Source organism: Plasmodium brasilianum, chromosome 12 (genome assembly GCF_023973825.1).
Source record: "Plasmodium brasilianum strain Bolivian I chromosome 12, whole genome shotgun sequence".
NCBI classification, from domain to species: Eukaryota; Apicomplexa; class Aconoidasida; order Haemosporida; family Plasmodiidae; genus Plasmodium; species Plasmodium brasilianum.
This window is the reverse complement of record NC_090125.1, coordinates 3,493,407-3,518,500: the sequence shown is the minus strand read 5'-3', so window position 1 is coordinate 3,518,500 and position 25,094 is coordinate 3,493,407. Positions and strand designations below refer to the sequence as shown.

Here is a 25,094-nt window from a genome sequence, read left to right as displayed (position 1 = left end):
GACAACAATTTTTAAAAATACATCTTTTCTCAATAACCGAAAATAAGAGAAGGAAAATTTAAATAACTATTAAAAAATGATACATTCATATATTAATATACATCTGTGTATGCAACTTTTTTTTATATATTTGAAAAAATTTTAATATAAAATGGTTTTTTTATTCGTATTTTATTTTTATGTGTTTCCCTTCATTTCTTAAGTTGCACATACAAAAAAAAAAAAGGAAAAAATAATAATGAATAAATAAATTGTAAATTATTTGGAGGAACAATGTAATTTCAGGTTTCCAATTTTTCTTCAAATAAATTATTATAATTTTTACCCTATGTTTTCTTTTTCTACATTTGAATATTAAGAAATTGTATTATTTTTTGATTACAAAAAATAGTTCGTAGCGCTCCGTATTATTATCTGTGAATATTTTCTTTCATAGTGTGTTTCTATATATTTCTTAATGTTTTCATAACATAAAGAAAATGGTGAAATTAAAATTGAAGAAAAGTGTAAACTACAAAAACTAATTCACATGTTTCTGTAAAAAAATAAAATGTTCACTATATATAGCGAATAAACTGTTCAAAAAGTAAAATGATGTAACAATTTTTTTTTTTTTTTTTCCATTTAATTTATCAACAAACATAAACATGCAATTGTTAAATTGTATAATTTCAAATTATTCAAGATAAAATATAAACACTGCAGTTTAGTAAATAGTCAGCATAAAAAATAAGGAAATGATTAATTTAAACATGGTGTAAATGTTTCTTTTTTATTTATTCTTCTCTCAACGATAAGCCCTCATTAGAAGAAAAAAACATTAAGTATAAAATATATTTCATGTACGAGATGGGGGGAGAAATGAAGAAAAGGATGACTTATATCTAAATGTAAAAATAAAAATTTTGCTTTATTTTATCATATTTTTTTTTTTTTTTACCTTACTTTTTTTGACACTCGTTTTTTTTACCATTTATTCATTTGTTGGATGAACCTGGTTACACTGAAACTGGCACTCAATTATCTCTTTTTGTTGCACATCTTTTGATTTACGTAAAGATAAACCCTTTAATTCCTTAGAAGTTGTAGGATCATTTTTTTTGCAACAAAGTACACATATTTTATTCTTACACTCTGTATCATTATTATCACACTTTTCATAATCTTTATTTTCTTCCATTGAAACACATTTATTTAAGAACTTTTCAAAAAGTGTTTGCATTTTAGCTGCCAAATGGTCATTCTTTTTACAGTGTTTCTCACACTGTTTTTTCTCATTGATGTCTAATAGTTGTGTATGATGTAAACAACATTCTTCACAGAAATTTGTAATGCATTTAATATGTTTTTCTTTTGTCTCATTTGGATATATATCAGTCTCGCATGAAGACCTCCTATTTAACACATGTATGGCTTCTTCACATGTGCCCCATGCTTTAGATTTAGTTTGAACAAAATTTTCATATAAGTTTGATGCAGCAGATGAAAGAAGTATGGAATCAAATTTTACCTTAATAAAATTGTGAATCTTGAAGCCAACTTGTCCTGGACGAATCATACCTAAATCAACCTTATTTGTATCTAGTACTAATTCATCGTCGTTATTACTTATAATCGCCTTGAACTTTAATTTATCAAAGTGTAAACTGACTTTAATCCATTCATTTTCTGTTATTATATATTTTGATTTTTCTTTATCTTTGAACTCAGATAATACTGTTGGTTCATTGTTCCTATAATTTATAAATCTAAGGTTGTCTTTTGTAATTTCAAGTGCATTAAAATTATGTTCATCTTCAAAGTGAAAAAGTACATATACATATGATTTACTATTATCCGTAATTTTATCATCGTCAGAGAAATTTATATCAAAAGTAAAGTTCCCATCAGAGCACATTCTTTGTTTTAAAAGTGCTATAGTAGTATGCATTTCTACGTTCGAAGCACTATCATCCTTTATATTTTTTGAACATAATAAGTAATTATTATCATCATCCTTTTCAAAGTTCCAATTATAATACATATCGTTAATTACAATATATGGTAATGTTTCATTTATATAAGTTTCCTTATAATAAGGACAATTAGATGTTGTATTCTTGTTATTCCATTTCATTTTTGATAATTCTGTGCATGGGAGGGCTATAATTTCAAGATCATCAAAAAAGGTTCCCTGACCAACTAACTGAGAATATAAGCCAACAGTACCAGATAAAAACCTTTCATCTAAAGAGTTTAATATCTTAATTTCATTTGAATTATGGTCTACTTCATAAATATCAATATTTGCATGCCTTGCCACAATTCTGTATTTATTCCATTGATTATTTATGGAAACATCTCCATGGTTCTCCTTTAAAATGTCTACTTGACCATTTTCTACCTTTGACAATCTTTTTACTCCCTCTTTATCGCATACATCAAATAAATAAAAATTAAAATCATCTTTAGCTCTAAATACTATACCCAAACACCCATTTCCTCTACCCAACATACTTACTTTTATTTCAAAGTCATAAAAATTTAACCCCTTTAATTTAGCATAATATCCTTCACCTATTTCTGTGTTTGATATGCTACTCATTTGACCAATACTATTTTTATGTCCCAGAATATCTGTATCAGCATATCCCCATGTACTAGGCTTATTTTTTATTAATTTTGAATCAAAAACATGGAAATGAGAAGAAAAATTCATAGTTTCATAATTCAACTTGAATGTACCAAAATTATGAGCAACTTTTTGGTCTTTTTTTAATTCATCTAAGTGTTCTTTCAATTTTTCCAAATCATATATATATTTTTCCGATAAATCGTATAAATATAATGCTAAATTTTCTGTCAGATTGTACAAATTTATAGCATCTTCAATCTGCTTTTTTGATAACATATCAGCTGGTTTTAATTCCTTTTTAGACTTTTCTATAACTCTTGTTGTTTCATCTTGAACGATTGAAATTACAGAAGAGTCAACTCCATGAATAGCATCAATATTATTTAATAATTCACCTATTAATTCATGAAATTTTACAATTTCTGTATTTTCTTCTTCATTGTATTTCACCTCATTTTGTTCTCTTATCATATTTTCCTTCTGAACAAAAGATGTTTGTTTGTACTGAAATAAATCCATAGGACAATCATCAGACATACTACTTACTCTTATGGTTCTATGATGAAAAGGACTACTTTCTTGTTTAACCTTTTCTTCTTTTTCATCAGTAATTATATCAAACAATCCATCGGGTTCTTTATTTAATGAAATAGATTCTATATTATTATTTATTGAACCTTCATATCGGTCTAACCCAGATTCAATGGTAATGTTAACTAAGCCTCCTTTATTATCTATTACACCCGAATGAATTGCTGCCCTACAAATAGAGCTATTGTCTGAATATATTCCTTTGCTTCCATATACTGCAGATTTTTGAAATTGTTTATTATCACATCCTATTGGACATAGAACAACTATATTAGTATTTACAATTGAATTGAAATGATCTTCAAGTGCTGTTGTACCACATGTTATGCTCAGATATTGTAATACAGCATCATTTTCCGTTGAATTAGTAGAGCAAACTATTGCAGATATATCTGATGTCTCTAAATTAAAAAATTTGAAAGATCCATCATCATAGGATATCCCAGCAGTTTGTCTAATTTTTGTGCTATCAGGTGATTCAGATGCTTTTAAATAAATTAATGTTGTTAAATCGATATTACCATTCAACAAGTCATGAAACTTTCCACTACAACTACCATGATCACAGGAATAATCATAAGCTAATGGAATATTAATTTTTCCATTTAGCGCGAATCCCATTTTTTTTAATGATAAAATTAAAGCGTTCAACTGACCTTTAGATCTTAATATTAATGGCTCCAAACCAACTTCAGCGCAATGTTGTCTAATATCATCAACTGAATTTATAATATTTGTTATTAAATGATCAGGAGACTTGGGAGGATTTCCATTCCACACATATATAGAAGTACTTGAAGTCATGTCACAATAAACTTTCAATGGCTCAGGTGCACACTTTGGTTTAATCCAATAAAATCCTGACTGTGGAGTTTCTTGAAGATTTTTAATCACTGAACAATCGTTAGCTGGATAGGATGAAGCGTCACCAGGAAGTAACCCTAATCTAAGTATATCGTTATCGTGAATTAAATTTACGGATGTTAATGATGAAAGCTTGTCATTTAACTCATTTACTTTCTCGTTAGATTCTTTTAATTCTTCATCATACCCTTTTTTTTCTTGTAAGCATGTTTCAATATTAGGTAATAATTCTTCTAGCTTAGACAAATTATCACTGATAGAATTTACATTTTTTGATACATCTTCTTCAAGATTAATTAATTTCCTCGTTAAATCTTGATCAAATTCAGTAATATATTCAACGAAATATTTATCTCTGGCGTCGTCTGAATTAGCGGAATCTCTGCAATAGCTTAAAATTGTTTCTAAATTGTTAGCCTGTACTTCTATAGACCTTATTCCATATAAGAATTGATCACCCATTTCTCCATGTTTCGGATGAGGTTTAATCATTGATATTTTAATATACCTTGTTTCTATATTTTTTAAAGTATCTATTGTTACAAAACTAGGATTAGCTAAAGTTTCAACAACTATTTTATAATTTTGATTGTCGGTGCTAACTGCAATACTGTAATGCAAAGGTGGATATTCCCAATAAATTTTTATCCTGGATATCTCTGCAAATTTATTTAAGTCTATGATAAAGTAAACCAAATGCTCATAATTATCTGCAAAAGTTGCCGAAGCCCAATAACTATTCAAGTTTCCATCTACAGTATTATCAGGATTATGATCATCATCTAAGGTGGAATTAGAATCAACAGACACGTCCATATTAAGAAGAATGTCATGAATTCCAGGTACATTTCCGTAAATATTTTTTTGAGAAATACACAAAGGTTCACCACTTTTCTGTAATCGAATCTGTGAATTAGATTCAAATATCCAATTAGATTTTCCATCACCATCTTCCAAAGCTCTTAAACAGTCATATAAAACGATTTTATTAGTTTCTAAATTATCTAAATTAATTACAGATAAACACTTAGGAGGATCACTAAAAGCGCTAATTATTTGATTATTGGAGTTAGTTTTCCATAATTCCCTACCATCTCCGGCTGCTAAAGCGTTAATACAAGAATCTAAAATAACTGAAGTGTTATCATTATTTATTAGTCCTTCCTCTACCTGTAGACACATTTCATGTTCACTTGTAATTCCTGACAATAATAAAAAGTGTGGATTTCCTCCACCAATAATCTTAACTTCTCTTATTCCAAAATATTTGTGAATAGCATTTTTTAGTCCAATTTTTATTGATGTAGCTTCTTCTAATTTTTTAAAAAAGTATATCTCATCAAAAGATGCTTCATTTCCCGAAATTCTTCTATAAGGAATAACGTTCTTATAATTTTCTCCATCAGCAGACACAGACAAGCTTACTAATTCTGGGCTGTATTCCCATGATATTTTCACACCTTTAATAAACCCTTTTGTATTTAAATAACCAGTCCAAGTAATTTCTTCATCCTTTGAATGATTTCCAGAACTGCACCAATAACTAGGGTTTTTCTGTATAGCCCTTTTAGCATCATAAAGTGAACTTCCAGATTCCTCCGATATATATGTAGACGATGCAAAGGAATCAATAAATTTATAGAAATTTGTGGCAGACTCTTGACTTCTTACATAACATTTTAAAATAATGCACCATAATAAGAGAAATAAATAATGCATTTCTATTTACACGAAAAGTTACCAGCAAAAAAAAAAAAAAAAGGAATAATACAAATTAAACACAAAAGTATTATAAATAATTTAATCCAACTTTTTTATCGAATCATGGAAAACCTGAAAATTTACTCAGTTATTGGTAGGGTAAAATATAGTTCACGGAAGTTACTAATTTGTTCAACATAGAAAAAAATAAAAAAACAAAATAAATGAATAATTATAATTTTATTAGAAAGGAATTTTAAAATTAAAAAAGGCAATTAAAAAAATGTACCTGACATATATTATAACATAGACACGTTCCTCTAAAAAAAGAATGACTAAAAAAAAAAAATTAAAACTTTGATGAATCTGACAAATCCTGCGAAAGATGTATATATGTGTGAGTTAGAAAGTGAGCGCATATACATATATGTAATTTAATATCAAATGAAAATATTATTTTTCAAAAAAAAAAAACATCACTTATCAGTACTATTACTAAAAAATAGAAAAATGGAAAAATTTTACAACTTGCGAGAGAACAAAAAGAAGTATAAGTTAACTATAAATTATATACCAATTAAAAACATTTATCATTACACAACACAATTCCTTGTTCTAACTAGGTAATTTTTCTTGCTTTTTAAATTGATAAAACCGTTGGCGACAACACGCATACATATATATATATATATATATATATTACTTTTTAAAAATATTTAATTTCCCCTTAATTATACATTTCTTACTTTTTAATTTATTTAATTATTTTTATTTTTACATGTATGAATATTATTTGTTCTATTTAAATGAAAGAATATATTGTGATATTTTTCCCCAGACAGTTAAATAACATATGTTCACAGAATAATAATTATGACACTTCATAATAATAATATTAAACATTTTAACGTTATTTTTTTAAGTTATGGACAATAAAATAAGATTAAATTAATGAATATTAATGAATAAGCGCATAACTATGAACATGATCTAGTCCACCTTTTAAGACCTCTTTTTTTTTCGTCCCTTTGTGTATGTACACCTTAAAATTAGGCACAGGGGAAAAAAAAAAATTCTTTTTGTGTTAATTCAATTTAGTTTCAAAAAATTAACCTTTTTAAAAAAAAGGAATATAGTGAAAGTTTCCCATATTTTATAGAAAATTAAGTGAAATCAACTGAAATTTTTATTCATACAAGAATTTCATAATCATTCTACCTAAAATAACTGAAGCCGTAAATTCAAGGTAGCTCTCAAAAAAGTGTGAAAAAAATTTATACAAAACAAATAAACATTTAGTATAATATATATAGGTTTCAGAACATGAAAAAAAAAAAAAAAAACTCAAGTCCAAAAAAAAATTTTCAAAAAAAGTATTATAAATAAATACTATATTTTCGAATTATGAAAAGGAAAAAATAAATTAAAACTCTATTATTGTGAACAAGTTCTTAAATATTTGTTTTTAGACAGCCTTATCATTCAGTACATTTACAGTGTATATATATATATATATATATATATATTTGTTACATATAAAATATGTACAACGAATCACGATGCAGAAAAAAAGTAAGAATTAATTTGTATTTTTTCTAAAGAATTTACTACATTGAAGAAGCGCAAACTTCTGATATAACGCAAAGAACAATAAAAATAAAAAATAAATATACATAAATTAAATTTTTATAGCTACATTGAGTTATCCAATATTTAAGAAAAAAAAAATAAATAAATAAATATTATAATCCTATATGTATATATTATAACAAAACAAAAATAATAAAAATAAATCTTCAAATATTTTAAAAGGAATAATAAAGAAAATAACTTATCATTTTTAAAGGTTTTCTAAGGAAGAATAGAAAAATCTATAGAACTCGAACAAATATAAGATGTCTATTTTTCATGATATATATATTCACCCTTCATTTTTAGATTAAATATACCATATACAGAATCTGTAATAACTCATTTGTACTTATTGATATCACTTTTGTATTTCTTGAAATATTTAAATAAAAAAATTAACGCCTTCTTAAAAAAAGAGATAATTAAAGTTTTTTATTAATTTTACGTTTTTTCGTTATTATAAAAAATATATAGAATATTTTTATAACAACGTAGGTTAATTATTCCTAATAACGTGCAAAAAAAATTGAGCTTCCTGTGCGCATGCACTTGAGTGATCTTAAAACAGTAGCTTGAAGAAACTCAAGCAACAAATATTTTCTGGTAGCAAATATTCATATCAAAGTTGTAAAAAAATAAATAAATGAAATAAATTAAAATAAAGTAGGGTAAAATAAAGTACAATAGGGTACAATAACGTAAAATAAAAAAGGATAATTTTATTTTAAGCAGAATGAAGCATGGGCATAAATAATTTTAGACAAGATAAAAAACAAGTGTTCAAGGAATTTTTTTATCTTGTTGAATTTTGTTGTAACAAAAAAAATTAATCTTATTTTATAATTAAAAAATTTTTGCTTAATTTTTAAGGTTGTATGTATATATATATTTATATATTTATTTTTTCATTTACTTGTGCCTCTTAATAGTATCGATTACATAAAAATATGTTACTCCATTTGCACAACTTTTTCTTAAGCATGAAAATTCGTTTTACAAGTACACACCACCTAACAAGTTTTTGCACGGAAATGTTGTTTTTTATTTATATAAAATAAAAAAAATAAAAATAATTGATGTGTACAGCGTGTCTAGAATATATTTATTTCATCAGTAAAAATATTAAATCATATTATATGTTATATCCTCAATTGATTAAACACACGTAATAACATGCGTAAATGGGCAAATATATGGGTATATTCATTTGTACATGTATATATATATATATGTATATATATATATATATATAGATAGATAGATATATAGATAGATATAGATAGATATAGATAGATACATAGATATATATACTTACACCAATGTAACTAAAAAAAAGGAGTACAGTTGAATGTTAATAAAAAATGAAATATAAAAAAAGCCTCAAAATTTTTAGTCTCTCTTTTTTTATTATATTCTTTGTAATATTCCTAAAAAATATAAAAGCTAGTATACGCATATCAAACTTCACTTATAACAATGGGAGTGCTAACGTTAATGTAGAGTTATTTGAAACTGAGTACATATCTATATTAGATACACGAGGTGATGGTATAAGTGAGAGTGACTTTGAAATTAATGAAGACTATTTAATATCTGATATCAGCGAAACAAATAATTGTAATGTAATTAATAATAATTTAGGGGAAGTAATATCAAAAGAAAAATATCAGAATACGTTCCTGTTCGTTCAAAAGCGAGATGCAAAAATATATATTAAGGATAAAAAGAATTCATGGTAATTTCATTATATATAAAGCTTATATATTTTACACAAATGTAGTCAGCAGCATTAATATGTATACGCATATTTATATCTATATATATATGTACCTTCATACATTTCGGTGAAACTTTACAAAAAATTTTCCTTTTTCATTTATGTTTTGTATCCAAGGATAAAATTATTTATTCGTTCCCATCGAAAATTCTTAAGTTTGCACATATAAATATTATTTTTTTCAATTTCGGAATTTACTATTTTTTCGTGCTTTTTCTCATATGCTACAATTACTGATTCATTGCTATAAAAGTTAAAACTCTTATCTCTTAGCTTATATACGTATATTTATGCATAAATACGCACGTATATATACATTTGATTTTTCCAAAATTTATTCATTTTTTTTTTTTTTTTTTTTTTGATGCTTTTCTATGACATTTATCATCATTTAGTAATTTAAAATAAACAAAATTCTTTTTTACAATGATTATTTTTTCAGTTCGCTTATATCCCCCATTGACAAATCTGTGTATTCCATTCAAAAAATTGAACAAAAAAATGAACTCATTAAAATAGGAGATATACTAAATTGTAACGATAAGAATATTGATAAATTTACCTTTTATTTTAATCTTTTAGAAAATATTGTCATTTCAGAGAACGAAAAATGTGATAAAATAGTAAAATCAGCGTTTGTTAAAAACGCAGAAGTATTCAATTGCACCGGAAATATTGGACGCATAACAAATATTCATGAATTAAATAATGGCACCTATTATATATGTTTCATAAATAATAATTTATCATTAGTACTTAATAGAATCACCATTGATAAAACAATTATACATAATACATTTTACTGTGATTTTGAAAACCCAAATTGTTCAATCCGAATAAGTACCACTTTATTTAATAACATACCAAATATTACGGACGAAACTGTACTGCTTAAACCGAGGTGTAATGACAACACAGTTGTTTCCACTATCAAAAATGATCATAAATTAGATGGTGAATATTACACATTCAATTTTAATAATAATAATACTTATTATCTGGAGGTATGCATAATAGATAATATTCTATATAAAAAAGTGGGTCATATCTTTTTTCTACAGGCATATAAACCCATTACCTGTTTCTTAGGTACACCATGTGTAATTAAACTATATACCTTAAAAGAAAAAATTAGTTATATTATAAATGATATTGAAAGTACAACTTTTTCTTGGTCTGATAATATCTGTGACAAAAAAATCCAAGCCGATAAAGAAATAAATATACACACAAAAGAACAGGATGAACATATATACATTATTAGTGATGAGCCTCTAACAAATGAAAATAATTTGTGTTCAAAGATTTATGGGAGGAAATATCTCCCCTTATTCACTGTAGATTTGGTGAAAAAACCAGAATATAATATATATTATACTATTATTAACAATAAAATTATTAACTATAAATTACACTTTTTTGAATATAACAATTACTTGGGGCCATACTTAAAATATGAATGCTCTCACAACAACAGTGTGAAAGATGAAAACGGCAATTTAAAAGACAATAATGATAACAAATTTATATATAAAAATGAAGAATTAAATTTTGTTCTGGATTATTATGCAATTACTATGAGATTATGTTTGAAACAATTCAACTATTATGACATTGGTTCTGTGAAAATTGAGCGATTACTAAACTTTGAGACAATTTCTCTGCAATCCTTAAATTTTACTGCTTCTGTGTCATTATATAATGAAGATAATAATACTAAAATTTTAAAATTTGCAATAAAAGAAAATGAAAATTGTTACTCAGATAATGGTTTTTTTATCGAATCCAAGGATGATTTATCAAAGAAAATTTCTTACAAAAACATACTTGTAGATCAAGCAACAACCTATAAAGCAACACATATAGAAAATTTAGATAAATTTAGGTATTATGTATGCATGTGTTCTATAGAAGAAAATTGCAAAGAAAATAATAACTTTAGGGATTATTATTCATACACTAACATTTCCATAAATAATGATATAACACCTTTGGAAAAAAAAAAAATGGTATGTAAATTATTTTCTAAGTGTTCATTTACGATAACTTTCCATTCAACGTATGTATCTGACAGATGGGTACCCAAATATGGGAGGTCTTGTAATACAAGTGAATTAGTAAATATCGAAGTTAATTCCAAACTTAATGAAGAACTAAATGATTATACATCAAATAAAAGGGTTGTTGACTTTAATATATACTACCATGCTAAGCAGATGAATATTAGTTTGTTAAATAAAGATATAGTTATTTGTGGAAATTACGGAGAACAAAGTTTTAATTTTTCTATAGAAAATGATTTTTTCTTGGTATATAATAATGTTCCTAATGGAGAACTTGATATTATTAATATAGGACATTTAAATTTATGCAATAATAGAAAAATTCTTTTTATATATTCCTATTATAATGGTGAAACAAAGTTATCTAAAAAAATAGAAATTGATGAGAAAACAAATATTAATAAAGTTAAATTAAAAATAGAATATGAAAAGTTAAAAAATAATGAAATATACTTTATAAGGGAGTGTCATTATTGTCACGATATTTTAACTTATAATTATGAGGAAGATACATATATCTTTCAGAATACTATTAAAAACCCACAATTATACTGGGGGAAACGTAAATTAGGGAAAATGAATTACAAATTTACAAATAAAAATATAAATATATATAACTGCTCAGACAAATTAATAGATAATCATACACTTACAAGTGTGCTATTTTTTGATGGTCCATTTCAAGAAATAGATTTTTATTGTTCTATGGATGTTAATTGCTCACATAAAGAAAAATTCTATTTATTATGGTATCATTATTTTTTATTTATAGAAGTTAGCGAAACAAAAAGAATTCGGATATTCTTTCAAGAAATACTGAAAGATAAGCCTGGGGAGTCAAACACGTATGATTCTATAAGAATTTCGGAAATTATTCTTAATGTTTTTGCTATCAGCACTAAAGAACTAAAACCAGGACCGTACAAAATAATTTACTCTAGAAAAATTAACGACTTAATTAACGAAAATTATATTGGGACATTTCATTTTATTGGACCATTAATACAACAGCACCATGTTGTTAGGGAAAAGGAAATCAATTTTTTTCTTGATGGGTATTTTAAAAATATTGAAAATAATAAAATAAAAATAGTAAGGTATAAAACATGTAATTTCCAACAACTTTTAGAGGATAAATCAGAGTCAAATAACCATGATGTTATAATGAATGAAGTTTCAAAGGATATCCAAATATGTACGTACCATAATGATTACAAACTTGTATGTAAATATGTAAAATCAGTAAATAATAGATTTCACCTATGTTGGTGCTATGAAATACATGATGAATTTTGTAATTCTTTAAAAAACTTCAAACAAGAAATAACGAAAATTTCTCCTGTTGAATCTTTTATAAATCCATTAATACAAATTTCTAAATCATCATATTCTAACCTTATAAATTATAATGTTGATAATTTTGTTTTTATAATAGAAGATGACTGTACAGATATTAAAAATTTTAATTTAAAGTCCAAATTAAATGAAGAAAAACATATTATAGATTTTTATAAAAAACTGAAATTTCCCAAAAAATATGATTTATGTGTATGTACGTTAGAAGAAAATATTTCATGCGATAAAAAGGAAGATTTTAAAAGGTTAAATATTAAAATGAATGAAACACAATATTACGTAGTGGGAAGCTATAATTTAGATAATTTTAATAAAGGAATTAATCCAGTATTAGATTTCAATTTTAGTTTAGATTTTGTAGATGAATTAAAAAAAGGTAACATTCCAGCTATTGTTTTTTTCCCGGGCCCTACAGAATACAATGAATATATCTGCGTTTCTGGAATATCTTGTAGAACAATAATAAAAATGAAAAGTATAATTGATATGTCACATATATCTACTAGTAATGCCAAAAGAAAAGAAATGATTGATAATAATAAAAATAATCAAATGCCTACAAGCAATGGTCAAAGTAAAGAAGCACATAACACTACCAAAAGTATATCAAAAATAAATACGAACTCTGTTTATTTTACATTAAGTGATACTAAGGAGTGTAAGAATGAGTATGAAAAAATTTTTGAAAGTGAAAAAGGAAGTATTCTTGTTGCTCAAGAAATAGAAGTTATAGAATATCAATTAATAGACGCAGTTTATAATTTGGGAGTTAATGTTGTACCTACTGACATAACAAAAAGTTATGAAATATGTGTATCCTTTAAGAATAACGATAAATATTATTATAATGTTGGCAATGTTGTATTCTACGGAATATATAATGAAAATATGCAAAACGAAATAATTTCTGGTGTGCCATTTAGTTTTGAAATTAAGCAGTTTTATTCAAAATATAATTTATTCATCCGTTTCGTTTACGAAAAATTTGGAGATACAGATACATGCAGTAAAAGCAATAGCTACAGTGAAAAGATTTTTCTTGTTGACTCAGTTAAAAAATTATTAGAACATCATGAAGAAGATCAATTAGAGGATGATATCACAAGTTATAAATGGAAAAATTTAATGGTCATTCTAGATGCTGACAGTAATTCTTATTTGACCTCTTATCAAAATAATGATGGCTCACATAATTTATTTGTGTGTTCTTGTTATGAACTATCGAAAGGATACTGTGATTCTGATATTTCCTATTCTGCTAAAACTAAGAAATATCGTGTACACACAGCTATATTAAGAGAACCCAAAATTAATTCTACCTTAAAATTTCTCAAGCCTTTCTCTCTTAAATTAGAAACTACTAAGGTGTTAAATGGATCAATAAGAATTTTTCCAGTTGATATAATGGAAGATTTAAGTAAATTATGTATTGAATTAAATCAGAGGAAATTTTTTTTAACATACCAAGCAGAGGTAGACGATTTTGACCAAAAGTATAACATAATTATTAATTTTTTATCTCAAGGAATTGTAGTATGCTGGTGCTCAAAAGATAAATGTGAGGATAGTGATTATTTAACCAAGGTTGGTTTCTTTAAAATAAATAGTCCACACTTTTTAGAAGTTCACACAGATATTAATGGATACTTTTCCTTCGAGTTTTTAAATGAGTTAATAAATATAAATGATAGAGTTACATTTGTTGATGCTAATTCCATATGTACCTATGACAATAATACAAATTTATTTGACGATACCATTCATTTAGATAATAATAAGTATCAAATAAATTGGGAACAAAGTATAGAAATATATGGAAAACCTCGTAAAATAGTAAAATACCTAAATGAAAATTTTATTTGGGTTTCTAAAAATTACAAAATAACCAATGATAAGGAAAAATACATCAAAATATGTTATTGTTTTTATTTTAATAATGAAAATTGCAAAGATACAAAAAATTATGTATATATAGGTTTAGTGTATAACAATATCGTAAATCAAAAAATTATACAAAATAACTATCAAAATGATCAAGTAACTAATTTGAATTATTTTAATAAAGATTCTTTAAAGTTCGTTGCACTTAATTCTTTTAATGATTACAATAGAAATATTTGTAATGATAGGAATAACCAAAGTGCCATTATTGTACCTTTTTTCAAAAGTAATGTTTTTGATAACTCCATTTTCATATCAAAAGTATTAAATATTTTTAAGAAGCATTACAAAAATGAGCTCAATTTCGTTGTATGTTATAGATCATTTTACTATGGAAGTAAAAGCATGTTCTTATTAAAAGGAATAGAAATTAATGAAATACCTGAAGTTTCAAATTCTATTAATTATAATTATGAATTAAGTCAATCAGGGTTTATACTTGATTCAGAGATAAAGAATATAGATGCAAAGAATCTGAACATGCGAAGGAAAAGGAATTTATTATTATCCCTAGAAAATTTTAAATTCGAAAAAAATATTTTCTATAACTATTTTTTTTCACAATTATATATCAAATATGAAGATAATCCCAATGCAAAAGTAAATGATAAATATATTGAATCCAATTATAATAAAGCTATAATAGAAAAATTAAAAACTTCTCTAGATAAAATTAGTGAAGATCCAAGGATTAATCTAAACGAAGTAGTATATTATAAAAGTAAAGGTGGTATATTTAATAACTTTAATTTAGAAAATATAATATTTTTCGATGAAAAGAAAATTGTTTTATGTTGTCATAATGGGGATTATATCGAAGTACAAAATAATGATAATAATGAATATTATATCAATTGGGTTCCTAAGGTAAAAATATTACTGGAATCTTTAAATAATTATCATCCTAATTTTGAAAAAGATAATAAAGGCCAAAATATAATAATGGAACAGTTCAGCAATATTCAGAACAAAATTAATAGAAACGATTATTTAATGATAGAATTCCGTAAAGAAATAGGCTTTTATAAAAATCATGTACTCATACATTTGAAAGATACTTTTTTTGAAATAAAAATATACGGAAAAGACATACCATATAATCATTATACTTTATACATAATAAAATTTAATAACAGCTGTTATAACATAGATAAAAATTTATTCTATATAGAAAATAGTCATTTCGATAAAAAAATCAACTACATCGTTTTTAATAAAATTCAGATAAGTACAATGAATAATTATAAAATATGTATATTGGACAAGACACAAAATATGCATTACGGAGTAGGAATTTTAAATATTACAAATTATTATGTAGTAAATGATTCATTCTTTGATGATAACTATTTGCCTTCTAATATTGAAAAAATGAATATTATACTAAATGTCTGTGTAAATGCAAAATTACACAGTGCATATATTATAAAAAGAAATGATAGTTTTAGTTTCACATTAGATATGGAAAAAATGATATTTTTAAAAAAAAGTGAAAAATTAAATCAGAAATTTCCAGAATTACAAAATCATCATCTCATATCTTGTAAGAGTAAGTCGAAAGGAACTATAATTTTAACGAAAAGTCATATATTCTTTTACTCACAAAATAATAAGTTTTCATTTTCAACGAAACACAATTTGTTTTTTCCAGTTGATGTGGATTTTGATGAAAATTTTGTATATATAAATGATTTATATTTAAAAAAAATAGCACGATTACAAATTTTGTCTAATGGTATTCCAGTTAATATAATAATTAAAGCAAGAACAAGGAGGAGTATCAACAATAAAGAATTAAATGTAAACCAGCGTAACATGGGTATATTTAAAAAAAAAACAATTATCAAGGATACCCTACCTGGTCATACAAATAATAATTATAATATCAGAATTAGAGATATAGCAGTCAACTCAAAATTTCATGGTGATTATTATTCAGAAGTGCCGGAAAAACTTAAGAAAATATTACTCCCTAATAAGAGCGCACCTAAAAATGAAGCCGTTATGTTAAATAATACCAATAAAGGAAATAAGAACAATCATAATGAATATGTCCATCCAAATTTCTTGAATTTATCCACATTAAACAGTCACACAAAGAACCAAAAAATTGATATAATTCCTTTACAACATAATAAAGGAACAAAAACAATAGTGAATGGTAATTCACAAGAGGAACAAATGCAATCAGATGATAATGTACTAAAAGAAAATCTTGGTACGTTAATAAACAAAAAGAAAAACCTTATAAGTAATAACCTTAGAGAATTATATTATTATCTACAAAAATATATATATAATAACAGCCTAACTCAATATCTGCGTAAGCTATTAAACGGAGGAAAAGTATCAAAAAAAAGAAAATTTTTGTACAACTTTCTAGAATTTTTCAAAAACAGAAAAAATAACAAGAATGAAGAAGAAAATTATCAAAAAAGAGTATCTCCATGCAACGTTAAAAATACAAATGAGCAGGCGGAACGTTTAATTGATAGCAACGTAATGCTTATAGAAAGTAGTGATAAAAATATGAGAAAAAAGAGAAGTGTTACTGGAATTATGGATCAGTCAATTTACGATAACATAATACAAACAAATATTAGAAATTTTATAAATGTTGTACAAACTCCGAATTATTTATCTAATAATCTAGACTTTCTTGATATAAAAAATATAATATATCCGTTGCATATGAATCTACATGAGAATCTGCTTTACATTTTGGATTCTACAAAACATAATTTTTTTAGTTATAACTTGCGAAATAAAGAAATTATAGAATTAGAAGAATATAACTTTTCTTCTCATAAATTTATGTTAAATAATCCGCTAAATTTCTCATTATATCATGAACAACGAACTGAATATACAACACACAGGAACTATTTAGCATTTGTAACACAAATGAGAAGTAACGAAATCAAAATTATTGATTTAAATCAAAAGAAATACAAAATAGTTAAAGCATTAAAATTAAGGAAAGGATATAAACACAATAATATTAATAAGGTAGAAGCCATTGAACAAAATTTAATAATAATTACATCGCAGGTGTACGATAATAATCTCTTTTATCATTATCATTTTAATTCATTTGATCAATATTTTTATATGTCTTTTAATTATACCTTTCAGAAGAATTACAATTCTAATGATAATTTAAATGTCGTACCAGAAATTGACAAATACAGTGATTCTATAATATTTTTTTGTTTTCTTAATTCAAAAGGAAAATGTACAAATATAGATGAATTAACTAACTTAAACATTTCACATGATACAGGAATCATAACAGGAAAATTGAATTATTTTGGAATTTTCCAATTGAAAATTTTTGCAAAAAGTCATTTTCAGTATAAAATTAATACATATAAAAATTTATATTCTTACTGTGATATAGGTAAAGAGTTTAATATAAAAAAACGTATTTGTGAAAGCTGTCCAATAGGTACCTTTTGGGATGGAGAGAAACTAAAATGTGAGAAATGTGATAAATATAGAAAAAATACATCTACATTGAAGAGTGGATCAAAATTAATAACAGACTGTTTATGTTCACCTGGATATGAGTATTCAGAAAAATCTTCAAGTTGTGAACAATGTAAGCCAGGATATTACAAGACATCTACAGGAAATTTTGTATGTATCAAAGGATGTCTTATCAATGAGGAAAGTATTACATATGGAGCTAAGAGTTATGAAGAAATGCTTTGCAAATGTATTGAAGGATATTATAGAAAAAAAGATAAATGTATCTTATGCTTAAAAAATCATTATTGTCCTGGTAATGAAATAACAACAATGTGTGATAAAAATAAAACATCGCCAGAAGGATCTAAATCTGCCATAGATTGTAAGTGTAAAGAAAATTTTATATACAATAATAATAATGGAAATTGTTCTTATTGCGCATCTATTGCTAAGGTTACTGGCGATGTTATTTACTGCTCCTTATGTAATCCGAAGTACTTGGATAAAAATATTTTTTCAATTGCAAATGAACATAATTATGGTTTAACGAACACTATGTATAGTTATCATGAAGACTTTGTTTTACAAGATAAATTATTGCAATATGCGTATTATGATAAAAATAACGCAGAAGGAAATTATATTAATTTTATACCTCTTAACAATGATAGTTTAAACGTATTAAAAAATAATAATTATGGTCAAAATACACACATTTTTTCAATTGAAGTTGATACACCCAATCCAACTAATTGTTTATTTTGTGAAAGCGGGTATTTTATTGATATTAAAAAGAACAAATGTATACCCTGCAATAGTAGATATTGTGAAGGATTTTCAAAGGGTCCAAAAGGTTGTCCAAAAAATTCTGTTGTAAATATAAAAAATGCTTCTTCTATTTTTGATTGTCAGTGTAAGAGAGGATATGGATCTCTGAACGAAAGAAGAAATGAGTATCATAAAAAATTGATCTGCAAAGTTTGCCCAAAGAATTTTTTTAAACATAACATATCGGATGAGTTTTGTTTACCATGTCCAAATGATACCTATACATTGTCAGAAGGTTCTCAGTCGATAATTAATTGTTTACCAAAAGAAGGATATTTTCTCCTTATGTTCAGAAACATAGATATAGCATATTTAAGGTATAAATTTGATGTAAATTCTGAAAATAGAATTTATAGTTATTTTGAGAATAATGAAGGGACTTTTGATGACGACGTTTATGATCTATTTTTAAACCATAATTTTAAAAAATTTTCTGATAATGTAGGTAATAAATCAAATAGAAATTTGCATAATAAAACTAGAAACAATCAACAAAATGCTCAGAATAATAAGTACACATTGAAAAATCTAAGAAATCTTGGGTTCTTAGAACGAACATCTTTATTTTATATGTATACTGTACTTCTTAAAAATATAGAAGAAAACTATAAGTGGGAATCTGATAGAATGTTGAACGTTACCTGTCATATAAATATGCATTTAAAAAAAAATCCCAACTTTACAGTTACATATAAACCCAATTTAGAATCCTGTATAAATAACTGCAAAACAAATGTATATTGTACCGGGGTAGAATTTTCAAGGAAAAATGTAGAATATACACAGGTATTTTTAAAAAACAACCAGAAGAAAATTGTTGGATATTTTAAGTGCAAACTGTTTTATTACCAAAATATATATGATTATACATCTTCGAATTTAGACAAATTTTTAAATGAAAATGTGGAAAATAGTATAATTATAAGAAATATCATAACATACACAGACTATATATTAAGAAACGGAAAAAACATTATTTTTACATGTTCAATCAATAGAGACAGAAAGTATTTACTTTATAAATACTACCAAGTAATTGGATGTTTTATAGGAAAATTTTGTCCAGGAATTAATACCCCATATTTGATATCCTGTCCAACTAATTCTACAACAGTAGTAAGTTTAGCTTCAAATGTAGATAAATGCTTATGCTTACAAGGCTATTCATATATAGGAATTGTATCTCATAGATGTTCAGTTTGTGAAAGAGGTACATTCAAAAACTCAATAGGAAATTTTAAGTGCGAAAATTGCCCCTTAAGCTTTTCAACAACTCATATGGGCTCTACTAATATTAATGATTGTTCTTGTACTCCAGGAAGTTATCTTACTTTTGATTCCTTACAAAATTTTATTAATTCAGAGAAAATTAATTATAAAAATATTAAAGATCAATATTTTATTGTTCCAAAAAAGAAAGATACTAATATATATTACACTACCGAAATAGCAAAAATTAGTTTGAATAATGTGAATGGAAAAGATGATAACATTGTTAACAAAATATTAAATCGCGATATAGCAGTTTGTAGACCATGCTCTCTCGATAATCATTATTGTGAAGGGGGGTTGGAATCGAACATCCTTTTTAACAACACTATTTTAGAGGGTAAATTTCATACGTTACCGAAAAAATGCCCCAAAGAGCTAGTTATACCCCAAGGAATTAAGCAGAGAAGTTCATTAAGCAATTGTGTATGTATTCATGGAAAAATTTTAAGAACTTCAAAGGAAAATACAGTAGAATGTTTTCCTTGTCCACCTAATACCTTTAAAGAAAATGAATATGATAATAGTTGTTCAGGAGTATGCCCACATTTTTCCACAACGTTTGTAGGTTCATCATATGAAAATCAGTGTTTCTGTAAAAATAATTATTATTTTGTAACTCCAGAAGACGAAGAAACCAGAAGTAATGCATATAAAAAAAGTTGTAAAATTTGCCCCAAAGGAGCTATATGCAATAGAGGTTTTAATGTTTACTTATTTTTGAAACTATTAAAAGATAGAGCATATAATAATATAAATGTTTTAGATCATGAAAACCCTTATCCTATTCATGGATATTACGCTGTTTATAAGGAGAAAAATACTAATAAAAAATGGAATCCTTTAGATGATAATAATGATTTCAAATACACATATCCATATTATAATTTACTCTTATTTATTCAAAAAAATATTGAAAGCAAGAATTATTTTTTCTTCGAAAAGAGTCAGAAACTATATTTAAATAAAGAATTCATTGAACAGATAACCGAAAAAAATGCGCTTAAGAAGAAATCGAATATAAATAATAAAAAAGGAACACATAATACTTTATTTAATCCAGGGGATGCCTTATCTTTTATTCAGAATGAAAATACATATAAAATTTTAAAAAAGAGCAATGGTGAAATAACCACAAATTATTTCAAAAAGATTATTCATTCAGATATACAAAACAAATTTTCATCTACCTTACAAACTACACAAAATGTAGCGTCATCGTTCTTAGAAAGCAGTAAAATTCTTAGAAACCATCTAAGTAACGACACTCAATACTTATTAGAAGAAATGTTTAATAAATATGTAGAAGAGGCAAATGAATTAAAGAAAAAAAACAATAAATTTGAAAGATTACCTGACATTCACGCATGTACTATACCGGATAGGTGCCTAGGAACCATAACGAATTTATGCGCTGAAGGTTCTACTGGATATCAATGTAATAATTGTGCAAAAAATTTTGACATGAACTATTTTAAATCAAATTGTTACAGGTGTAGAAATTTATTTTATGAGATAATACATATTATACTATTAAAACTTATATATTATATCATTGTTATCCTTATAGTTTCATTAAATTATAGTTGTCATTTTAATAAATTATATGTTAGCGGAACTTTAATGAAGATTTGGTTTAACTGTTCTTTTACCTTTATTGCCTATGGATTTTTTTCTCCAAATATAAGTTCATTTATTACAAAATATTGGTATATATATAAGACCGTATTTCTTTGTCATTTGAAGTTTTTTTCGTATTATGTGAGGGTCGGTTGCTTTCTTGATTATTATAATATTGATATATCTTATAATAAAATATGGTACATTCAGAAATATATGAATATTTTTGCTCCTTTTTTTGATGCATTATTAATAACTGTTCTACTATATGTTATTATTCAAATACTTAAACTTTTCTACAAAAACAAAATACAGCTGTTCGAGCAACTGTTACCTGAAATTCCAGAATTAAAAGGAAAATACAACGCAAACCATCTAAATGATCAACAAAATAAAAAAAAGATTCCAAAAAAAAAAAAAAAAAAAAATATATATATTTAGTATACAAAAAAAAAATAAAGAGGAGCAGCTCTCTAATGAAGCAGCACAAATCCATGATATAGAAAAAAATTGTGATCATAATAAGGAAAAAAACATAGAACAAAATGACAATTTTGTGGAAAGGAATATAAATTATATGAATCTTTTGAAAAGAAAAAACGTCAATATTACAGGGGAAAATGAACTCAAATATGCCCGAGATGAAATTCATGAAAATTCTTTATATAGATGCGAAAAAAATGAGAAAGATTTTAAATATGAATTAAAGTACGTAAAAAGAGATAATAAGATGTACAATATATTTTTAAATGAAACTATTGATTATATTTATGATAAAAGAATTTTTGGTCCATGGCATTTTTTTCATAGAAAAAATGAAAAGTTAAGAAAAAAGTTTTTAATATTTTTGAAGGACACACTACCTTGTTATGTCTTAATGGTTGCACTATCTTTACCTTATGTTCTCTTGGAAACAATTCAACTTTTTTATTGCAAACCAATAAAATACAAATCACAAAAAACAGAATCATACTTAGCTTATTTGACTACTCAAGAATGCAAGATATCTTCTAATTCATTTCTTGTAGGTAATATTGTACTTTTCCTGGTCTTATTTTTTTATATTAGTACATGGTTAGTTTTATTATTTTTATATTCTAATAGGAAGAATGTTAACATATTCAATATTTTACTAAGAAATTTATTATCAGGTTATAGACAAGGTAAGGAAATATTTGAGTTCATATTCTTACTGAAAAATATAATTTTAGTTTGTGTTATAGCCTTTAATATTCACTACAACATTTATTATATTGTCCTAGTTACTTTAATTTTAACTATATTTGCAATTTTAGAAATACATTCAAATCCATTTGATGGAAGATCTTTCAATATTCTTAATAAATCCTTACATGTAGGTAGTGTATTAAATATTTTCATATCACTGATTATTTGGGGTAGCTTTTATTGGAATTATGAAAAATTTTTTCTGTTTCCTATTTTAATAATTCTTTCTTATCACCTGTATATGCTTTACAATATAGTAAGGGAAATAATAATGTCTAGGCATTTTATACGTACAATTACAATAATTGATATAAAGACTGTTGGTTACGACTCAAATAATATTAAAAATAAAAATTATAAAATTTACTACAAAATTATGAATAAAATAAAATTTTTTTTAAATAAAAATCAAAAAAAAAAAATATCAGAATTTACAGGTAATAGAGATTTTCAAAATAATTCAAAATATATGTCTAAAGAAAATATGAAATTTGAGCCAATAGAGAATATTATAAAAAGGTATAATCTTAACTTAAACACAACTACAATGAAGGATAGAAAACAAAAGAATGAAATGGAGGAAAATAAGAAAAAGGAAGTGTTCTTTATTAAAAAAAACAATTTGCCCATAAATACCCAAATGGGAGCACTTATATGGTATGATGAACAAAATGAAGATTTGCTATTTCAAATGCCTTATGAAAATAAATTTTGTTTTGACTTTGATGGTAATAAATCAAAAAACCAAAAAAGAAACTTTTGTCATATAATTCCAAGTTATGTAAGAGATAAACGAATAAAAAAAAATATTAAATATTTTGTATTGGCAATAATAGAAATTATTGATAAATTTTTGGACGCATCAAATTCATGCTCCATATATGAAAACTGGTTTGATTTTTCTATAAGGTTTGCTTTCGTTTATATATCATGGATTAAAAAAATTAATAGAACAAATATAATTCTACCAAATAGCATAGATCAAATATATATGAATGTAGACGAATTTATATTTATTCCGTTATTTTACAAATGTGATCAATTCGTTCAGGCAAAGAGGAAACGTGATCTTTCCAAAGAACACAACCAGAATAATTACACAAATGAAGGATCTATTGAAATGCTTGAAAAAAAAAATAGTTTTGAAAATACAGAAATAAAAATTAGCCGTAGCTATGGATCATATAAAAATATGGGGAGTTTAAAAAATAGAATACACGCAGATGAAAAAAAAGTAGTTAAGAATGAAGACCTAAGAAGAGACATATCTTCTGGAAATGATAGTAACTCATCCAATTTTCCTAAATGTGAAGTAAATAATACTAAGAAAAATAGTGCCGAAAATGTAGAAATGGACGTTTTAAACTATTTAAAAAAAAAGGAAAAAAAAAAAAAAAAGGTTAAAAAAAAGGAAAAAAAAAAATATGAAAATATTGGGAAAGAAAATTCTCATCAAGTTAAGGAAAAAGAGTGTTTTGACAATTTGGAAAGCATTTTTAATTATTCATTGGATGTTTTTACGTCAGAAATGTTTAATCAAGATTCTTTTAATATCCTAATTTCACTATTTGAATTGTACATAGCTATGAAGACTTTAAGAGCAATGGATTTGAGTGTGTTTTTTAAATTATATGAGCTTTACCATGAAAAATATATAAAATTTGAAAAAAGTCTTATCTTTTATATTAATAAATTAAGAGACGAAATAAAGTTAGAAATAGAAGAAATTGATAATGAAATAAATAAGGGAGATACTACTGAAAAAATGAGAGTTCAAAAATATTATTACTATAAAGAAGAATTAAATAAAAGAAGAAAACTGGAAGAAGAGTTATTATGCAAAATTAGTAGTTTAGAAGAATGTATTGAAGCAAACAATAGGTCACAATATATAAGAAACATGTTAGCAGCTTCGAGGGGAAAAAATGGAAGTGGGGGAAATGTGGACGATGATATTAATTACATATTCTCTCTTTTACAAAATGAAGGTACATATAAATTGAATCATTCAAAAAAGGAGTAGCACAAAAATGATTGCACTAGTTTTTGCTTATAAACTAAATGTAATAATTTGCCATTGCGAAAAATCCATTTTGTTCAGTGTTCATATTTTGTTCATTGTACATATTTTGGGCATTAC

General features: G+C 25.1%; 2 protein-coding genes across 2 annotated transcripts; one reads left to right on the top strand and one right to left on the bottom strand.

Annotated features, from left to right (window-relative positions):
- Nucleotides 1-973: 973 nt before the first annotated feature.
- On the bottom strand, nucleotides 974-5,788 carry MKS88_004709 (LCCL domain-containing protein; the record flags this gene model as incomplete). The annotated part of the gene is made up of 1 exon (XM_067217906.1): nucleotides 974-5,788. The coding sequence occupies one exon, from the start codon at nucleotides 5,786-5,788 to the stop codon at nucleotides 974-976; it is 4,815 nt and encodes a 1,604-aa protein (XP_067072289.1).
- A 2,975-nt stretch (nucleotides 5,789-8,763) lies between these two features.
- Nucleotides 8,764-24,977, top strand: MKS88_004708 (cysteine repeat modular protein 4; the record flags this gene model as incomplete). The annotated part of the gene is made up of 3 exons (XM_067217905.1): nucleotides 8,764-9,137; nucleotides 9,622-21,927; nucleotides 22,169-24,977. The coding sequence occupies 3 exons, from the start codon at nucleotides 8,764-8,766 to the stop codon at nucleotides 24,975-24,977; spliced, it is 15,489 nt and encodes a 5,162-aa protein (XP_067072288.1).
- Nucleotides 24,978-25,094: the final 117 nt, after the last annotated feature.